The sequence below is a fragment of the Nothobranchius furzeri genome, chromosome 5 (genome assembly GCF_043380555.1).
Source record: "Nothobranchius furzeri strain GRZ-AD chromosome 5, NfurGRZ-RIMD1, whole genome shotgun sequence".
In the NCBI taxonomy this organism is placed as follows: domain Eukaryota; kingdom Metazoa; phylum Chordata; class Actinopteri; order Cyprinodontiformes; family Nothobranchiidae; genus Nothobranchius; species Nothobranchius furzeri.
In genome coordinates this window covers 45,933,458-45,951,773 of record NC_091745.1, presented here as the reverse complement: position 1 = coordinate 45,951,773, position 18,316 = coordinate 45,933,458, and the positions used below count along the sequence as shown (strand labels likewise).

Here is an 18,316-nt window from a genome sequence, read left to right as displayed (position 1 = left end):
CCATCGCCCAAAACCTGCGATGGTAACAAAAGATGTTATCCGGTGACTGAGAAAATAAACAGACTTTTTATATTCAGGCTTTATGATGACACTTTATGAACTGGGTTAGGGAATTGCGCGTGTCTGTGTTTTATTACCCACCATCATATCAGCCTCCACCACGAGCCAGTGTCGTCCCTCCTTGTGCCGGTTTGCTTTTCTCGTTATTCATATTTAATACCCACCCATAGGTGACTAAATGATGTCATCCTTATGAAATCATTGCTTTTTTATGCATATAAACTTTGATGTAAAGCAGCTAATGTAGTTATGACTTGGTCAGCTTTGTATTTATTTCAGTGTTTGTGTGTAATGAAAAGATCTGCACGTTTTGTCCAAATCTGGAAAAAAAAAAAACATTCAGAATTGTTCAGAGAGAAGCATGACATCATCAGGATGATTTTGCATTTGTAATTTTAAAGGAGTTCCATATGGTTGCAGCAGATGGTTTTCATTCATTTATTTAATCATATTTACAAACAGTCTGAAGTGCAGTAAATCTAAAATATAATCCATTATCTACTGTACATTGCATTTTGGTTTGCAAATCCTTTACAGAATTATGAAAGCACTGCTGTAAAAAAACAGGATCAAAGTTGTAAAATCAGATTAACGAAGAAAGCCAAAGAAAACGATCTTTAGAGAACCACAGAACGTTGTGAACCCACGGCGCACATGCCCTAGTCACCATCGTAGATCGCTTTTATGCTCGTCAGAGGTCTCTGTGTCAAAGGAGGAAAACCAAAACACAGAATGGAGTGCATAATCACATTTGGCAAAGTACTGAAGCCCACCCTTTACATTTATACAGATGTGCACGGTCTGTGAATCTTGTCATTTCTCATGTACATCATTTTAAGACTGTAAAATCAAAAAAACATCCATCTTCTGTTACTGGAACCTTAGCATCATTTGGGATTAGGTACATCTACTTTCTAAACATCCATAAACCTTATGAATACAGTGGAGAGCATGGATTGCATTTTTGTGAGTCTTGATTATCTGGTTAAAATAATAACCGACAACAGTATGTCTGAGGAAATCAACTACCACCATAAGGCCCTGAAAAAGACAGCTTTAAGGAGGCAGAGTTGGTTTAGTGATTCACTTCCCACAAAAATCCAAAGGCTTAATTAAAATGAATGTTAAATCTTGACCAGAAGTCTGTTTTCATAAAGCTCATTCAAGTCGACCACAGCACAAAACAGCCACACCATCCGTGTCTTCATACCAGTGACCAGGAGACAAACGGGGCTACATACCCTGTACGCTTTACAGTGATCCAACATTTTAAAATAAGAGCTGCAGTGAGGAGGACCAGTTGTACAAAACCTACTATGTTGTGGCTCTAGTGATCCGTGACCAGTATGTATGGAAAGGAGGCTCCTTTGAGCCTTATTAGGGTTATTATGACGTAGACACACAGGCACACCTTGATGTGCATATATTTGCACATACACACAGATCAGACTGCTTGTATGCATGCTTGCACACACTTGTGCATGTGCGTGCAAAGAAGAATACACTTGGAGATATTTATTCTTTGAGGTTTTCTCAGCAACTTTTTCCTCTGCGAAGTCGGGATATTTTCACTGATGCGGAGATGGTCAATGAGTGATTCCTCACCTCCAAAAGGCCTCATCTGGCCTGGATTAGTTCCCACGCAAAGTAGGTCCAGTGTAGAAAACCACTGAGGTGTGGTTTCATCAACTTAAGGCAGGTTAGGTGGTCACCGTGTGGCAGAGTCACAGTTCATCCAGTCTTTCATTCACTTGTTTTCCACCAATTGCTTAATCATTTGTCTCGTTGCAGTTGACCTCAATACGGTTTGGTCCACTCTGTGTTGGGGGGGCTCATGGGAGTGAAGTTTCCTAGTGAGGATGAAGAACTGGACGCAGCAGCGTGTCCCTCCCAGAACATAGCGTCACTGGGCTTAGGGGGGCTGGGAAAGGAGCGCGAACTGTCATCCAGAGATGCCTGGTTCAGAGGAGGTGGGGGGAGAACCACGGAGCAGGTGTCACTCCCAACCAGGGCCTCCACTAGACAGCTCTGAGGGGGCCAGGGCCCATTATACCAGCAGTCCTCCCTCAGAGAGTCAGGGAGAGGGAGTCCCGAAAGGCCACCAACAGGGGGGCAGGGGCGTCCAGAGCAGGAAGGGACGGTTGGGGGGCGGGGCACTGGTGCCCGAACAACTGGAAGGTTGTTGTTTTTTTCCACGTCATCCAAACACTGGACTGGAACGGTTGAAGCAGCTAGAGAAAACAGACAAGTGTCACGGACTAAATAAAGGACAGACGGGTGGAGACACATCAGAGGATGGTGATGGTCTCATGAAAAAATGCAAAAGTAAAATTAAAATGAACTTATAGGAGCTCTTATCCAACACACATTAACCCCAACTTACTTTTTGTTTCAGCTAAGCATGAACGCACTATGTTCTTTAACCATTTATACAAGACACGAGTCAGGTCTATTGGTGAGGATAAATTACTTTTGCTGGGCGTTGATTGCTAGAAAATCTGTTTTTTGCTACTTTAAGCTTTTAAGCCTTTTGATCTACAGAATAATACAAAATATTTAAGGTGAAAACAAAGTTGTAATAAAAAGAGCTGCATGTAGTTTTGCATTACTTTCTGTGCAGTTTCTCAGTTAGTTTTGAATAAATTCAGAAACGCTAACCTGCTAACCTCTGCATAAACAAGCCAATCAGATGTCCTCACCTCAAACCCACACCACTGCTTTTTGCTATCAAATCACTGCCTCTGGGGAATATTGAAGTTTAAATGAGAACCTCCTCCACTGCTTGTTTTATTCTGTTCATTTATTTATTTTTTGGGGGAAAGAGAAATTTACCATACCTCTCTTCATCCACACATCATCTATCCATCCATCCCTCCCCGCTATGCTTCCATGAGATGGTCTCCCGAGTCTGGGATTTGAATAAAAGTGATTCCAATGGAGGAGCGTTAGAATACAGATGCAGAGAATGAGTGAATAAATAGATAGCACACTCCCCCTTTTTTCTCTAGCCCTCCCCTTTTCCTTTTACCACTCCTTGTGTCCATTTGCCTCATCTGAGCCACAGGATTACGCTGCGATTCAGTGGAATAACCAGACAAGGTTTTATTTTGCTGTTTCGACAGCAGAGGTGAACACAACTAGCCAAGGAACGAAGGGTTTTGGGGATATAGCTGTGTTTTTAACACAATAGTAATCAGAAGCAGCAGCAGCCTCCTTCGATTTATTTACTTTCTGTGAGAAAACATGAAATTCGCATTCCAGATTTTTTGGCAATTATTTAAATTTTTATCAAATTGTTTCAAGTATTTAAGCTGAAATTTGAAAATAAGTTTATCCGAGTGTTGAACATTTTCATTTAATATTTAGATTTGTTATTATTTTAAAGTTGTTTCTGAGATGAAGAGGTGTGTATCTGTATTTGTAATACTTCTGTGTTTAATGACTTGTTTTTACTTATTTGGTCACCAGAAAAATAACAAAATTAGCATTTTTCATTCAAACCTCATGTTTACTGACCTGTAATGGAATGTTTATTATGTAAAGTGCCTTGAGACGACTCTTGTCGTGATTTGGTGCTTTATAAATAAAACTGAATTGAATTGTTTGTGAAGTGTTCTGTAGACATAAGATGAAACCCAGGACACTAGCTGCAGGTTATTAGAACTTAAGCATGGAATGGTCTGGATGAAAACAGGCGGTCCAATCCTGAGCATTTGTGTGTTCCTGTTTCTCACCTGGTCTCGTTTCTCCGATCAGCGGTCTGAGTTTCGTAATCAGGTCCGTCTGGTGCTTCAGCTCTGAATGGAGACGAGTCACCTCGCAGCACAAAGCCTTATATATTTGTTGGATGTTCTGATCCCTACAGACGAACAGGACATTTTGCTTAAACCGTACGGAAACATCCAGAAATCTAACACGATGTGTTATTGCTGGCATCCTGAAAGGAAAAAATCTATACAAATTTTCTCAAAAAAAAAAAAAAAACTTTCATACATTTCTTCTGCTTTAGGTCACACTTAAATATTTCATACCAGCAAACACATTATAATATCAAACAGAAGATAACCTGAAGGAGACTTTGGGGAAAAAAGTCACAGTCGAACAAAACTAACTGCATTTCAGGAAAAACAATAGTCAGACATGGTGGTGGTTGTGTGATGGTCTGCTGTTTCAGTATGAATTTATACTTTTTAAATAATGCTCAGCTGTTTCTTTGTGTTAGCTGTGTTTGTACTAAATCACTTCATTTCTTTCTGATGCATGTAACACTCTATCCAGTTCAATCAATTATCCATCATGGCACATATTATAAACAGCACAAAGACATGGTTAAATGAACTTACAAGGTTACTGTGCTCCACAAAGACCAAAAACAAACTAATCAATTTAATTTGATCAAAAATTACTTTTGTCACCTGCCTCAAACCAAGTTTATTTTCTGCTTAACACCAATTAAAGAAAAGGTTTAATTCACCAAATAAAATATGCACATTTACAGAAGAAGGTAGAGGGAAGTCCAGAAGGCATAAATGACTACTGAACACAAAACTACAACTTTAAATGTTTGATCTGATGGCTAAGCTGTGTCCCCCTCTAGTGGCCAAAGGAGGAAAGTACAATCTGCTGTGAATCTGGGGGATGCTGGAAAACGCTACAGTCTCCCAAAACCACTTATAGCTACTGTTAAAAGTTCTTATCTGGTGTTTGAGCCCGAACAGCCCCCCACCACCAGTCCTCATCACACTTCCTCTTCCAAGCTCGACCGACGCACCTTTGCGACACCCTGTCCTGGTGTTTGTGAGGTTCGGACAGGATGGCAGATCAAAGTTGAGGAGCATCTGATCCAACAGCAGCGGGAGCATGACTGAGTGCATGGACCAGTTGTCTCCCAGCTTTTTTGCGATGGCAGAAATATATTTGAATCTGATATCAGCTCTGGTCTGACAAACAATTAAAAGGGAAACGCAGTAGCTTAACCAGGAACTTCTTTTGTTTTTTATTAAATTATTTTGACGGCTGTATGAAAATGGCCATAAAAAACATAAAGGATGTTTAGAAATAGGACAGAAACTAGTTCTTCAGTAATCTTTCATAGAAATAGATACGACCAATATATCAGCATTGGCAGATATACCTCTTTAGTAAACCCAATTTGAGGTCAGGTACATCTGTGGGCAGCTCAGTGCTGCTGCCAAATGCATTTAAATGTATATTTACAGTCTTGATAAACATCTGTTTAAAAATGCTCTAAAACATAATTTTACCTGACATTTCTTTTTATTTACCCGTTTTATATTTAATACTTGGATCTGTTTATCGATGTGTTTGATTAATTTTGATTAAATGTTTGATTTTAATACTGAGCACAAAATTAAGTCTAAACAGTTAAATTCAGTTTTCAAAAACTCTGGTTCAGAAGTTTTGTGCATCCACTGTTGTTACTGGTGACTTTTTAAATAAGGCAAACATCTCTAGATAACGGCCGTGAAAATCGTCAGCACATATCAGCCATTGGCTGACCATGACCTCTACATAACGGCATCAGCATCGTCAACAGAAAAACCAACATCAGTCGATTCTAATCTTAATAAAACATTATACCTTGCGCTGTGCTTTGCATCAGACGTCTGGTCCAACACTGGTCCATTAAGGCTGCAAGACTCCTCCTGAATGAAAGTTATGAAAATAGGAAGTGGTCATCCTTTCTTAAAGGGATATTCCACCCTACATGAAATTTAGTCTGTTGACATAATCACCAGTATTAGATACGTGAAAAAAGGCATTTTGTAACCAGCCCGGTCCTTCTAATCTGGCAGTATTCTGTTAGCTTTAGCTTGGCATAAACTGTAAGTGAACGGTAACAACAGAATTTCAATCACTTAAATTCAAACACAATGTGTGGCTTATACCCGGTACAGTTTTTTTGAATGAACAGTAAGTTACATTAAAAAAGGCAAAATACAGGAAGAAGGTGTCATTTAGGGACACTGGGTCATGTACTTGCACTTTGCAGCGAGAGCTTACGGGGTGCTTTGTTAATGTAGTCCCAAGTCTATATTGGCTCCTGTAACTCCTTCATGTTGCTCATTAGGGATGTGAAACTTAGAGCAACTCACGATTTGATTCGATTCCGATTCTTTGGCGAATTCTCATGCCGATTCCATTCAGAATCGATTCTCAATTTAAATCGATTCACAATCAGTATTAATAAAGGGTGTCAGCTCCAGGATGAACTACTTTGTTGTACAAGTTAGTTAAAGCTATGGGACATTTTTATTTGACTTTAAACTGGTCATGCTCCAAAAAAGCAAATTTACAATGTAAATTAAAGTGATTCTAAAACTGTGAGCAGAAACAATCTTTTGACCAAAAGGCAACATTTATTTTTGCTTACCTTGTAAAATATAACAAATCTGTAGTTACCTAACAGTAGCTTTGAAAGTAATACGGTCAAATACTTTTCAAGTATGTGTGGAAACAAGTTACATGAGTAATCCTGAGTACTCATTAATCAACTTAGAAAATAAATATGAGAATATCTCAAATTTCTGAGAATGGAAAAAATTACATTCAAGTGCCCTCTTATCAGCAGATTCAAACATAAATCATCTCAATTTATGGGACCACAAAAGTAAACGGAGTACTGACTCTCCTAACAAAGATCAAAAAAGTGCATCTCAAACCTGTAACATGCCGAATATTTGAGTTCTTGGAATTGATTCGGAACCTTTGTGAATCGATTCTGAATCTTTATAAAAAAGAATCCCGATTCAGACTTGAATCGATTTTTTTCAGCACCTCTATTGCTCATTGTTGTCATTTAAAGTCGATATGATTATTGAGGTCACAAAGAAAAATTAGGATTGTTATTGAGTCATTTCCATAACTTATTCCACACAAAATGCTAGCTGTTACCATTCATTTACATTGTTTATGCTAAGCTAAATGCTAACAGAAAACTGACTGGGCTGGTAACACAATTGTTTTCCCCACTTATCCAACTCTGGGGAATATGATGTAAATAATCTAGATGATGCTTTTTAATGCTTTCTTTTAGCAGTTTGCTTCCACTATACCTTAAGCGACAACTTTCCCAGAATCTACTTTGTGTTTCACTGACTACGTTTACATGCAGCCAATATCCGGGTTATGATCTGGTTAAGGTCGGTATTCGGGTTTCTGAGTTGATCAGAATAACCCGTTTACAAGCATAAATAGAAAGAGTTACATCAAACTTGCATAACCCAATTTAAATGCGGACGTTGGGGTAGCGTCAGGACGTATGGACTACGTCCAGACGCAATATGCGTCATTTCCGGTTCTTCTTGTTCCGGTATCCGTGAAAACAACAACATGTTTCCCAGTTCGGAAGAGATAGCGACCGCGTTTGTTTGCGCTTTAGTTTCTTCGTCACTAAAAAAGTGTGGTGCTGTGCCGCGACTCGCCATGTTGCTCCCAACTTGTTTACTTCCAGTGTTCTGGCGCATACAAGACATCTCGCTACTCAAAAGACCAAGATTCCTTGCGAACAGAGCATGCGCAGAACACACGCTTTGATGGGGATATCCTGGTATGCGTTTACACGACCAAACATTCAGGTTAGAAAAGGGTTACCCCAGGTGTAGTAACCGGGTTTTTAAAAACCCGGTTATGAGCATATCCGGGTTTTTGGCGGTGTTTACATGGCCGTGCGGAACCGGGTTATGGTGAATATTCGGGTTTTAAAAGGGTTACTGGCTGCATGTAAACGCACTGATTATTTAACTTCCCCTTATTTGGTCTGGCCTCCGTTGCCCTTGCCTATCCTTTTTACTCACTTTGCTTGTCTCCAGAAGTCGACTGTTCTCGAGCGTAACCCTCTCGAGCTCGTCCTGTAAGTTGCGGATCTGCAGCTTGGTGCTAGCCCTCTCCATCTGCCACGAGTCCAGAGGGCTGTTCAGGCTCTTCATTACTACAACAACAGAAAGAAAAAGCATAACAAATTATGTATGTTTTATTTTCCTATAAAAGTGGCAGTCTTACCCCGAACTATGATATAATGAAAGCAGTACGCCCTTTTATTTATTTTTTTGCAAAGACCACCCTCCATCATGTAGAGCCCAATGCAATTTTAATTGAGTGTTGCTCAGCATTAGCCAATAGCATTAGACATCCCTTACATACAGATGTCAGTCACAGAGAGCAGGTGCATTTGCTAATATATAAATGCAGAGTTGACAACCTTTCTAATGGAAGATTAAGTCTTTAAAAATCGTATGTATATAAATTGTGTGTGTGTGTGTGTGTGTGTGTGTGTATATTATATATATATATATACATACATATATATATATACACACACACACACACACACATATATATATATATATATATGTGTGTGTGTGTGTGTGTGTGTGTATATATATATATATGTGTGTGTGTGTGTGTGTGTATATATATATATATATGTGTGTGTGTGTGTGTGTATATATATATATATATATATACATATACATATATATAGATATCGTCGTCATGGTCTTCCTCCGCTTATCTGGGTCCGGGTCTGGGTCGCGGGGGCAGCATCCCAACTAGGGAGCTCCAGACCGTCCTCTCCCCAGCTTTCTCCACCAGCTCCTCCGGCAGGACCCCAAGGCGTTCCCGGACCAGATTGGAGATGTAACTTCTCCAACGTGTCCTGGGTCGACCCGGGGGCCTCCTGCCAGCAGGACATGCCTGAAACACCTCCCCGGGGAGGCGTCAAGGAGGCATCATGACCAGATGCCCAAACCACCTCAACTGGATCCTTTCGATCCGGAGGAGCAGCGGTTCTACTCCGAGTCCCTCCCGAATGTCCGAGCTCCTCACCCTATCTCTAAGGCTGAGCCCGGCCACCCTACGGAGGAAACTCATTTCGGCCGCTTGTATCCGCGATCTCGTTCTTTCGGTCATTACCCAAAGCTCATGACCATAGGTGAGGATTGGGACATAGATCAACCGGTAAATCGAGAGCCTGGCTTTCTGGCTCAGCTCCCTCTTCACCACGACAGATCAGCTCAGCGTCCGCATCACTGCAGACGCTGAACCAATCCGCCTGTTGATCTCCCAATCCCTCCTACCCTCACTCGTGAACAAGACCTCGAGATACTTAAACTCCTCCACTTGAGGTAGGACCTCTCCCCCGACCCGGAGTTGGCAAGCCACCCTTTTCCTGTCTGTCTGTCTGTCTGTCTGTCTGTCTGTCTGTCTGTCTGTCTGTGTGTGTGTGTGTGTGTGTGTGTCTGTGTGTCTGTGTGTGTGTGTGTGTGTGTGTGTGTGTGTGTGTGTGTGTGTGTGTGTGTATTCTCCAGGTCAGGGACGAGGTCCTGTCTCAAGTGGAGGAGTTTAAGTATCTCAGGGGTCTTGTTCATGAGTGTGGGAAAGGTGGCGCGTGAGATCAACGAGCAGATTGGTGCTGCATCAACAGTACTGCGGGTGTTGTACCGGTCTGTTGTGGTGAAGAGAGAGCTGAGCCGGAAGGCAAAGCTCTCGATTTACAGTTCGATATACGTTCCTACCCTCACCTATGGTCACGAGCTTTGGCTAGTGACCGAAAGAACAAGATTGTAGTTCCCACTTGAAGCAGGACCTTGTCTCTGAAGACATTCTACCCTTTTCCAATTCAAGACCATGGTCTCAGATTTGGAGGAGCTAATTCTCATTCCAGCCTCTTCACTCGGCTGCGAACCGCTCCAGCGAAACCTGGAGATCACGTTCTGATGAAACCAACAGGATCACATCATCTGCAAAAAGCAGAGATCCGATCCTCAACACCTTGGTTGGTCCTAGAAATCCTGTCCATAAAAGTTATGAACAGAATCAGTGACAAGAGGCAGCCTTGCCGGAGTCCAATTCTGACCAGAAATGAGCTCGACTTACTGCCGGCAATGGGACCAAGCTCTGACACCAGTCTTACAGGGACCCAACAGCCCGTATCAGAGGGCCTGGTGCCCCATACTCCTGGAGTACCCCCCACAGGACCCCCGAGGGACACGTCAAACGCTTTCTCCAAATCCACAAAACACATATAGACTGGTTGGGCAAACTCCCACGCACCCTCCAGGATCCCCCTAAGGGTATAGAGCTGGTCCAGTGTTCCACGGCCAGGATGAAAACCACATTGCTCCTCCTGAATCTCAGAGGTTCGACAATCAAACAGACCCTCCTCTCCAGAACCCCTGAATAGACCTTACCAGGGAGGCTCAGGAGTATGATCCCCCTGTAGTTGGAACACACCCTGCGGTCCCCCTTTTTAAATAAGGGGACCACCACCCCGGTCTGCCAGTCCAGTGAATCTGCCCCCAATGCACACGCAGAGCCACGTCACCAAACACAGCCCCACAACATCCAGAGTCTTAAGGAACTCCGAGAGGATCTCATCCACCCCCGGAGCCTTGCTACCGAGCAGCTTTTTACAACCTCAGCCCAAGAGATTGGAAAGTGCAACCCAAAGTCCCAAGACTCTGCTTCCTCACTGGAAGAAGTGCTGGTGGGATTGAGGTTTTCGAAATACTCCCACCAATCCACAACGTCCCCAGTCTAGGTCAGCAGCACACCTTCTCCACTATAAACAGTGTTGGTGGCGCACTGCTTTCCCCTCCTGAGGCCCCGGATGGTGGACAAGAATCTCCTCGAAGCCGTGCGGAAGTCTTGCTCCATGGTCTCACCGAACTCCTCCCATGCCTGGGTTTTTGCTTTTGTGCCACATTCTGCTTGGACTGCCGATGCCCATCAGCTGCCTCTGGAGTCCCACAGGCCAAGACCTGATAGGACTCTTTCTTCAGCTGGACAGCATCCCTTTTCGCCAGTGTCCACTAGTGGGTATTGGGGTTGCCACCACAACAGGCATCGATGACCCTGCAGCCGCAGACGTCATCGAGACGAAACTCCACATTTCTGCTTTAATTCTCAAAAACCGCTCTTCAAAATGTATTTTTGTAGCATTTTTTGATTTTAGTAGATATTTTGTGCATTTAAATGTAGAGTGCAAAAGTAAAAGGTGATGGTGCAGCCTTTAGGGAAGTGCTATCACCACTGAGTCAGAATACTTCATTGTTCTGAAACTGAAAATGTGTAAACAAACTGTACAGCACTCAGATTTATTTTAAATATGATGAAGATTTAGTGTTACAGCGCAAATCATACCTTTGAGCCATACTGATGACCTTGTCCCTTTTGCACATCTAAAGCTCTTTCAAAAGTAAATGATGTGTAAAATTAAAAAAAAATCAGGCCTGTGTGCTCTACCTGTACCTTGGGTGGTCTCCAGTTCTGTCCTCAGCTGCAGCAGCTCCAACTCTTTAGCCTGGAGCTGCTCCGTCAGCATCCTCTCACTCTCACTCTTTTCCTTTTTCTGGCACAAGTAAAGAGGATGATAAACAGAAGAAGTAGGTGAGTACCAGAAAGTTGGTAATAATATGATCTCACTGTTCTGAATGAATCTTAAAGCAAAAAAGGCTGTGAGACAAAAATGTATTTCTCCACTGTCTGTGTTTTTGCACTTTTCAGTTTGTGGAATGATCAAATCAATAAGGGAAAAAGCACCAGCTTGTTCAGCTCCATCTGCAGGTCCTCCTTCTCTATATAGATGCCGCGGTAGGCACTGAAGGCCTTGTTCACGTAGTGGGGGCCCTCTGATGGAGGCGCTTCTGGTCTGAAGAGCTACAGTAAATGAAACATGATGCAAGAGAAAGAAAAAAAAAAGACATGATCAGTGTTAAGTTCTGTTGTTATAATAACATTTTTCCACCAAATATCTAGCAGCAGATACAAATCAGAGTCATGTTTTCAGTTAATCTAAACAATTTGTAGTCAAGATCATAAAACCTCTGTGATACGTTTTGATCAAAAATCAACAGCCTTAAAGCACTGATGCACTCGTTTTCATAGCATCAGTTTTTTTTAAGTTAAAGTCCCATAAATTCGTCACACACTGGTGAAATTCATCTCCGCATTTGACCCATTTCTGTGGGAAGTGGTAAGCTGCAGCTGTGGCCGCACTTAAGAACTATTTGGTGGTTAAACCCCCAATAAAGCTGAGTGTCAAACAGGAAGGCATTGGGGTCCATTGTTAAGGTCTTTGGTATGACCCGACTGGGATCTGAACCCCGATCTCCCAGTCCCAGGCAGGACACTCTACCACAAGGCCATTGAGAAGGTTAAAGATAGATAATGTTTTAATAACAATTTCTGATAATGTCATTTTTTGCAGGATTAATGCAATTTGGAAACACATGAAGAGCCCCTTAAAAAACTACCTTAAAAAAGTAGCAAGCAGTAAAAGAAGAGATTACAACTAAACAAACTGTATAAAAGAACATTTAAAAACGTATGTTTTTATCTCCTTTTTGTAAACTCTACTTTATTCTAACCAGTTCTCATCTACCCCTTTATTTGACAACAATCTCAGATGTGTCAACAGAAATCTATACCTTGTCCTCTAGCTGCTTAACCCTTTTCCTCAGCAAAGTATTATCTCGCTCTGTGTCCCTTAGTCTCTTCTTGATGTCCTCATACGCCGTCACCAAGGCAAAGTGAGACGCGACAGATTCATCGCCAGCACACACCGACACAGGGCTCTCACCAGCGGCTGTGTACGCCGTCTCGTGTTTGAGGATGCAAATGTCATCGTCCACTGCCAGAGGATCCATGTCTGCTCAGGTCTAGTCTGTAGCAGAGAAGACCTAAGAATCACACAAAGAGTTTTGGTTATTTTTTGTAGTGATGAATCTACGTTTGTACGCAAAATAAATACATTTTTTATGACATGAAAAGCTTAAATTGTCATCACCATGCAGTCAAATGATCAAAAACACTGAATTATAGATTTAAAAAAACCTTGGCTATGAAGCAAATACATTTATTGCTGCTTTAGCACAGAATATACTGACTTCAGGCAGTTGAAAAATAATGTTGAAAGTACACTAAGTATTTAAGAAAATGTAAAAAAAAAGTCAGAAAGGCATCATATTTGTGTGACAAGTAATCTGAAATTGTGCCATATTAAAAAAGATAATAAATTCTAACGTGCTGTTAAAAAGCATTCCCCTCCTTACAGATTCCCCTTTTCTTCTTATCTGTCCCACTCAAAAGTTTCAGATCAGCAAACAAACTTCAACATCAGACAAAAATCAAATGAGAAACTAAAAAAACGGTTTTCAAATAATGATTTCATTGATATGGGTGAACGAGAAAACTAAACCAACCCAACTTAATGTGTAGAAAAATAACTGAAAGAATTCCTCATTTGAAATTAGCATTTTGTATTTACTGTTTCATTTGATCTAAAACTGATTATTGTTACCTACCTTTAAACCTTAACTATTTCCATGCAGAAGTTACCACAATGATCTTAGATGGACCTGAATGCTGAGATCTCACCAAGAAGAATAAGAACAGCCTAAGTGACATCCTTACACAGACTGAACCCCATACTCTGCAGGACTTTTACAGATCTTAAGAAACTAAACTGCAGCGAATCTGCTGGTTCGTGGTGTCAGCAGACAGTGATACAGCACACAAGGCAAGGTGTAAAAGTAAAAATCCTATATTTTAAGAAATAACATACAATAGGACACATGACCAAGAAGATGCCAAAGCAACATTTTAAGCAAAAGAAAAACGCTAATCTGCTGACTGCAAATACATGAAACTGACCTCAGCTATAACTAAAAACGAAAGTAAGAGTGAATGGAACATGACGAGAAGTGAGACGTCATTTTGTCGGACTTCCTTCAATGAAACAGGTCCAATAACACGGGAATTAGTTAAAACCGATCTTGAATTCAACAAAGACAACAAAAATACAGATCTAACCGTGATGAAAACAATTAACGAATCTCGTTTGTGTACGATGCTAACGTTAAATGTTAGCATTGGTAAACACCGACTACCGACAAAAAACATTAAAAGACAGTTCTAATACAGGATCCGTGATAAACGACGCAATAAGTAACATAACCGCAAGATAATGCTTCATGTAAGCAAATGTATCTATCACCAGTCAACGAGATCAAAATGATCGATACGTTGTGGTGATAACAGCTAGCTAAGCTTGGCTAGGTGACTGAAGAATTAAGTCCAAATGTTTCACTCACGTCTCTCACTAACCGTGTTAGATGTTTTCCTCAATTAGAAACCAACTACCCACGTAAGATTGCTATTCATACTCAAAAAGACAAGCTGTTTTCTTTGAGGGAGACAAACAGACGAGGATTGACACTCGCACTGTGCCTGCTCCAGACTGACAGGTGAGAAAACAAAAACTTCCGGGAGTCACTTGACTATAAAATTTTCAAAGTAAAAGCACGAGGGAAATTGAAGCGCTAGATGGCCCGCGGTAATTTACACTATTAATGTTTGACATTCTTAGTTTAAACCTTGATAAAATAATTTAGTAACAAAATATTTCCACTTTGACATGTTCGTAAATCGATGGAAGTATTTAGTGTTCTTTGTAACTATTAATGCAGGCAGCCAGCCACTGTGTTTTAAAGAGTGTATTTGTAAATGTCATTGCTATTATCCAGTTTAAATGCGTACTTATGGCCGATGGTAATTTATTGAACAGCAAACTATCAGTAATTATTTTAATTACAGTGAAAAACATGAAGTATGTATTCTCTGGAGGAGCTTTAATGGTTACAGTAGCTAGCTAGCTGTTAGCAACATTGACCCTTAACACAAAATAAAAGCTTTCATGAAAGTTTGCTTATAATTTTATTCAAAATTAGTATATTTGGTATTCAAAGCGGTAAAACCTATAAGTGGACTAAGTAAATAAACCCTTGCTCTGAATTTAACTCTGACACTTTTTATTTTCTTAGACATGGTGTAACTAAATAATTGTCCCCAAAAAGTCTGTGAAACATTTTTAAGAGCTCATTACATTTTAGACCCAAGTTTAAATTATCCATGATTCAAGTATTAATATTTTCTGATTATTATTCATTTACTGGCTGAACACATTACCAAATAATAATTTTGTATTGTAAAGCTGTTTCCAGGGTCAAATAAAACACAGAAACGTTGTAGTAAAATGCAATTTGGTTAAATAGAAAATAAATAGTCTTATTTAATTTTGTTGCTATATTTTATCTAAGTCTTATGTGCAGAACTTATTTTTATTTATTTAATTGAACCTTTACTTACCCAGGAAAAAAGTCCAATGAGATTCAAAACCTCTTTTTCAAGGGAGTCCTGCAGCAAACATCGTATAAATATACAAGACAAAGTTTACACTATTAAAACCATATAGAACATATATGACACATATAACATCCAGTTAAAGCAGGATTTCATGGTGTGGGGGTGGCATTAATGAGTAGACAGGGGTTATAGAAAATGACCATTCAAATATGTACAAAACAGTGTTAGTTTAATCTGAAACACTAATCTAAATTTAAATGAGTAAAAATCAAAACGACAGCAAACCCTTTATTTTGATTACAGCTCCATTTCTTTGCTCGTAAAGATGTCAGATTCCAGTGTGTTGTGGGACATTTGTCAGTACTCAAGTTAATCTTAACAAACATTTGCTTGTATTAATGTTTTTCTCCTTGAAAGAAGCTGTAGAGTTCAGTGACACGATGTGTGAGGAGCAACCTGAGATCTTAAAGTCTGATCAGTGTAAGGTCAACCTTTGGTCTAACCAGATGTATTTTTCACTTTCCCATCACTCACATACTTGGGTCTGTTCTCCATTTATAATTTTTCTTTTCTAAGTGCAGACCTTTAACCACATCTAATTGATACCTTTGTTTTCATACTAATCTGCTAGTATTATCATGTAAATACTCAATAATGCAATAGTGATGGCTAATTTTAAAACATTTCTCTGTCATTGCAGTGTTGTCGGAGGCTCAGTCGCTCATGAAAAGCATAAAAGAGATGCTTGACTGGATTGCCTCTGGCCCCTCCAGCCACAGAAGCACGGTATGTGTGTTGCTGCATCACATTACTATGATGCAAATTATGCTTTCCAGTCAAGTGTTTTTGTTTTTTCTTTACAACACTCCCTTCTGAGACTGGAGTTGATCACACACTCCAGCAAGGATTGTAGTGCCACCCAGTGATCTCCCCTCATTTTCTTTGTTGTTGTCATGGCACATATGGTATGGGTATGGTTATTATAACATTATTATATCTTGAAAATATATATCTCTCATATAAGCTCTTTCATATATTATTATAAGCTCTTTTATATGATTAAATATGTATCTCTCACTTTTGCCCCTTATATATTATCATAAATACATTATTATATGCCTTTTCATGGAATCTTGTTATAATATCAAAGACCTCTCTGTGCCTTTTCTGCTCAAGCTGAACAGCTGCATAAGGGAGTGAAAGCGTTCCTTCCTTCAGTTCCTCAATACAAGAACAACTGTCTTTGTTAGCAAAGGATGTTGCAGGATGTGTCCTGATCATCTCAAGGTTGCATGTCCTTGGGATGAATTGGTCTTTCATTAACAAGGCTATTAGCTGACGTGCGTCTGCAGGTGCAGATGGCAGAATTACGTGTGTGTATGGCAAACTACGTATGTAACATTCCTGTAATCTTCAATAAAAATCAGCCGTTTTCAGCAGAACGGCGAGAGTCTGTCCGAAGCATCTGGCAAGAGCAGGTCGCGGGACTTGCTGCAGAGACTCTCCCCCTCATGAGCGGCGAAACAGTGAATGGACTTCTGATCATTTGTCTCCTCGTTCTGTCAACTTAAAAGGTGTTTAACTCCATCTACTCCGTACCCGTGCTTGGTCTAACGGAAGAGAGACCAACAAATTTGGCGTCACGAACAGGATTTTTTCTTTTTGAAGAAAAAGGAGTTTTTGGAGGACGATTCGACCCACTGACCCAGCGAACGATCTTGGCACAGAACACCGCGGTGGAAAACAAGGTGAGCAGAGCCTATTATCTAAAATCTGCTCATTGGATTTATCCAAAGCCTTTGTGTCCAGAATCATAGTAGCTGAGGTCCTAAAATAATAGTTGGAGAAGAAAGTGGAGACAAGTGCAGGAGAATAAGAGATTTTTTTTGTAATGGTTTAGTGGTGAAATGAAATGAGGATTTTTTGTAATGGTTTAATGAGTAAATGAGAAAAGGAAATAGTACAGATGAAGGGATGGTGACCCAGGGCTGAGGAGCCCTAAAGTTCCATTTCCAGGTCGTGGCTGACCACACTATTTGCTGACGAGCGGATAGAATATATAACGAGGTTATATAAAGCTTGGCTGGATCCATAGGTGTGGGAACCCTAAAAGTCCACAGGTCGAGGACCTGGTTTTTGTGTTAAGGGAAGGGGAGGCTAAAGAGAGCTCCCTGGATTTAAAGGTCAAGGACCTGGTTTTTATGTTAAGGGAAGGGGAGGCTAAAGAGAGCTCCCTGGATTTTTAAGGTCAAGGACCTTTTGCATGAGATGAGAAAAATGTTCTGAGGTAACTGTTTTTGCATAAGATGATAAATGTTTTGACTGCTTCTGTGTGAAGAGAGCAGTGCTTTTGGCTATTTCTGCGTGCTTTTGGCTGTTTTTGCATAAAATGAGCAATGTTTAAATATGACAAGCAGCCCAGTTGAAGCCACGAGAAATAAGGTTTTATTGAGAAAGTCAGCGGAAGAGGCGATGAAGAAAAAAGGGGTAGATGTTAACAGTAGAGGTAACTGGAGAAAGATTTGGGAAGTGAAGGCTGCAGAATCGAGAGAAAAAAGGCACAGCTGTAGACAAGCTTCACTGTGTGTGTAAGCTGAGTTCAGCCTGTGTGTGTGAGGCGCAGCAAGAGGCTGCTTACGGCTCTGGATTGAAAGTGCAGCACTAGGAGAGTGCAGAATGCAGAGCAGAGTTTTGGGAGCTCCGTGTGTGTGTGTGTGTGAGTGTACAGCGCTGGGTGTGTGTGTGAAGGCCTGATGCGGTACCAGAAAATAAATAAATAAGATAAATAAGAGCTTTAAAAAGTTGCAACTCGTATATGTAAATTACACTGCAGTGCTAAAATTAATGTTTGGAGCTACGCAAAATTCAAATTCTGCAACCCTGTTCTGATCAGTCTTTGAACAGAACACCATAAGTTAATAAATAAAAGGTTTTTAAAGTAACATATGCATATGTATGTGTGTATGTATGTATATGTGTATACATATATATACATATGTAGTGTAGAAGCGTGATAATCATTTGTGTGTGGGGCAGCATGTGAGTGACCCCGATCTGGGGGTTAAGTGACCTGGAGATGAAAAAAGGAAAA

At 40.5% G+C, this 18,316-nt stretch overlaps 1 protein-coding gene across 7 annotated transcripts; it reads right to left on the bottom strand.

The window, feature by feature from the left end:
- Nucleotides 1–484: 484 nt before the first annotated feature.
- On the bottom strand, nucleotides 485–14,335 carry azi2 (5-azacytidine induced 2). Of its 7 annotated transcripts, none has more exons than XM_054740389.2 (8): nucleotides 14,188–14,335; nucleotides 12,662–12,761; nucleotides 11,623–11,739; nucleotides 11,326–11,431; nucleotides 7,878–8,011; nucleotides 5,662–5,726; nucleotides 3,795–3,919; nucleotides 485–2,291 (listed from the first exon to the last, which is right to left on the bottom strand). In XM_054740389.2, the coding sequence occupies exons 2-8, from the start codon at nucleotides 12,704–12,706 to the stop codon at nucleotides 1,858–1,860; spliced, it is 1,026 nt and encodes a 341-aa protein (XP_054596364.2). In that variant the 5' UTR covers nucleotides 12,707–12,761; nucleotides 14,188–14,335; the 3' UTR covers nucleotides 485–1,857. The 7 variants fall into 7 exon arrangements, with proteins under 7 accessions (XP_054596364.2, XP_054596360.2, XP_054596363.2 ...); XM_054740385.2 differs by having other exon boundaries at nucleotides 12,510–12,761; nucleotides 14,188–14,334; XM_054740388.2 differs by having other exon boundaries at nucleotides 14,175–14,327.
- Nucleotides 14,336–18,316: the final 3,981 nt, after the last annotated feature.

Bases quoted from the DNA above. Each gene is read 5' to 3' on its own strand.
- azi2 (XM_054740385.2), bottom strand. From the start codon at position 12,728: ATGGATCCTCTGGCAGTGGACGATGACATTTGCATCCTCAAACACGAG. The intron at 5,727-7,877 runs GTGAGTAAAAAG...ACTTTCATTCAG, and splicing joins GACTTCTGGAGACAAGCAAA to GAGGAGTCTTGCAGCCTTAA. The intron at 2,292-3,794 runs GTGAGAAACAGG...TGTTTTCTCTAG, and splicing joins GATCGGAGAAACGAGACCAG to CTGCTTCAACCGTTCCAGTC.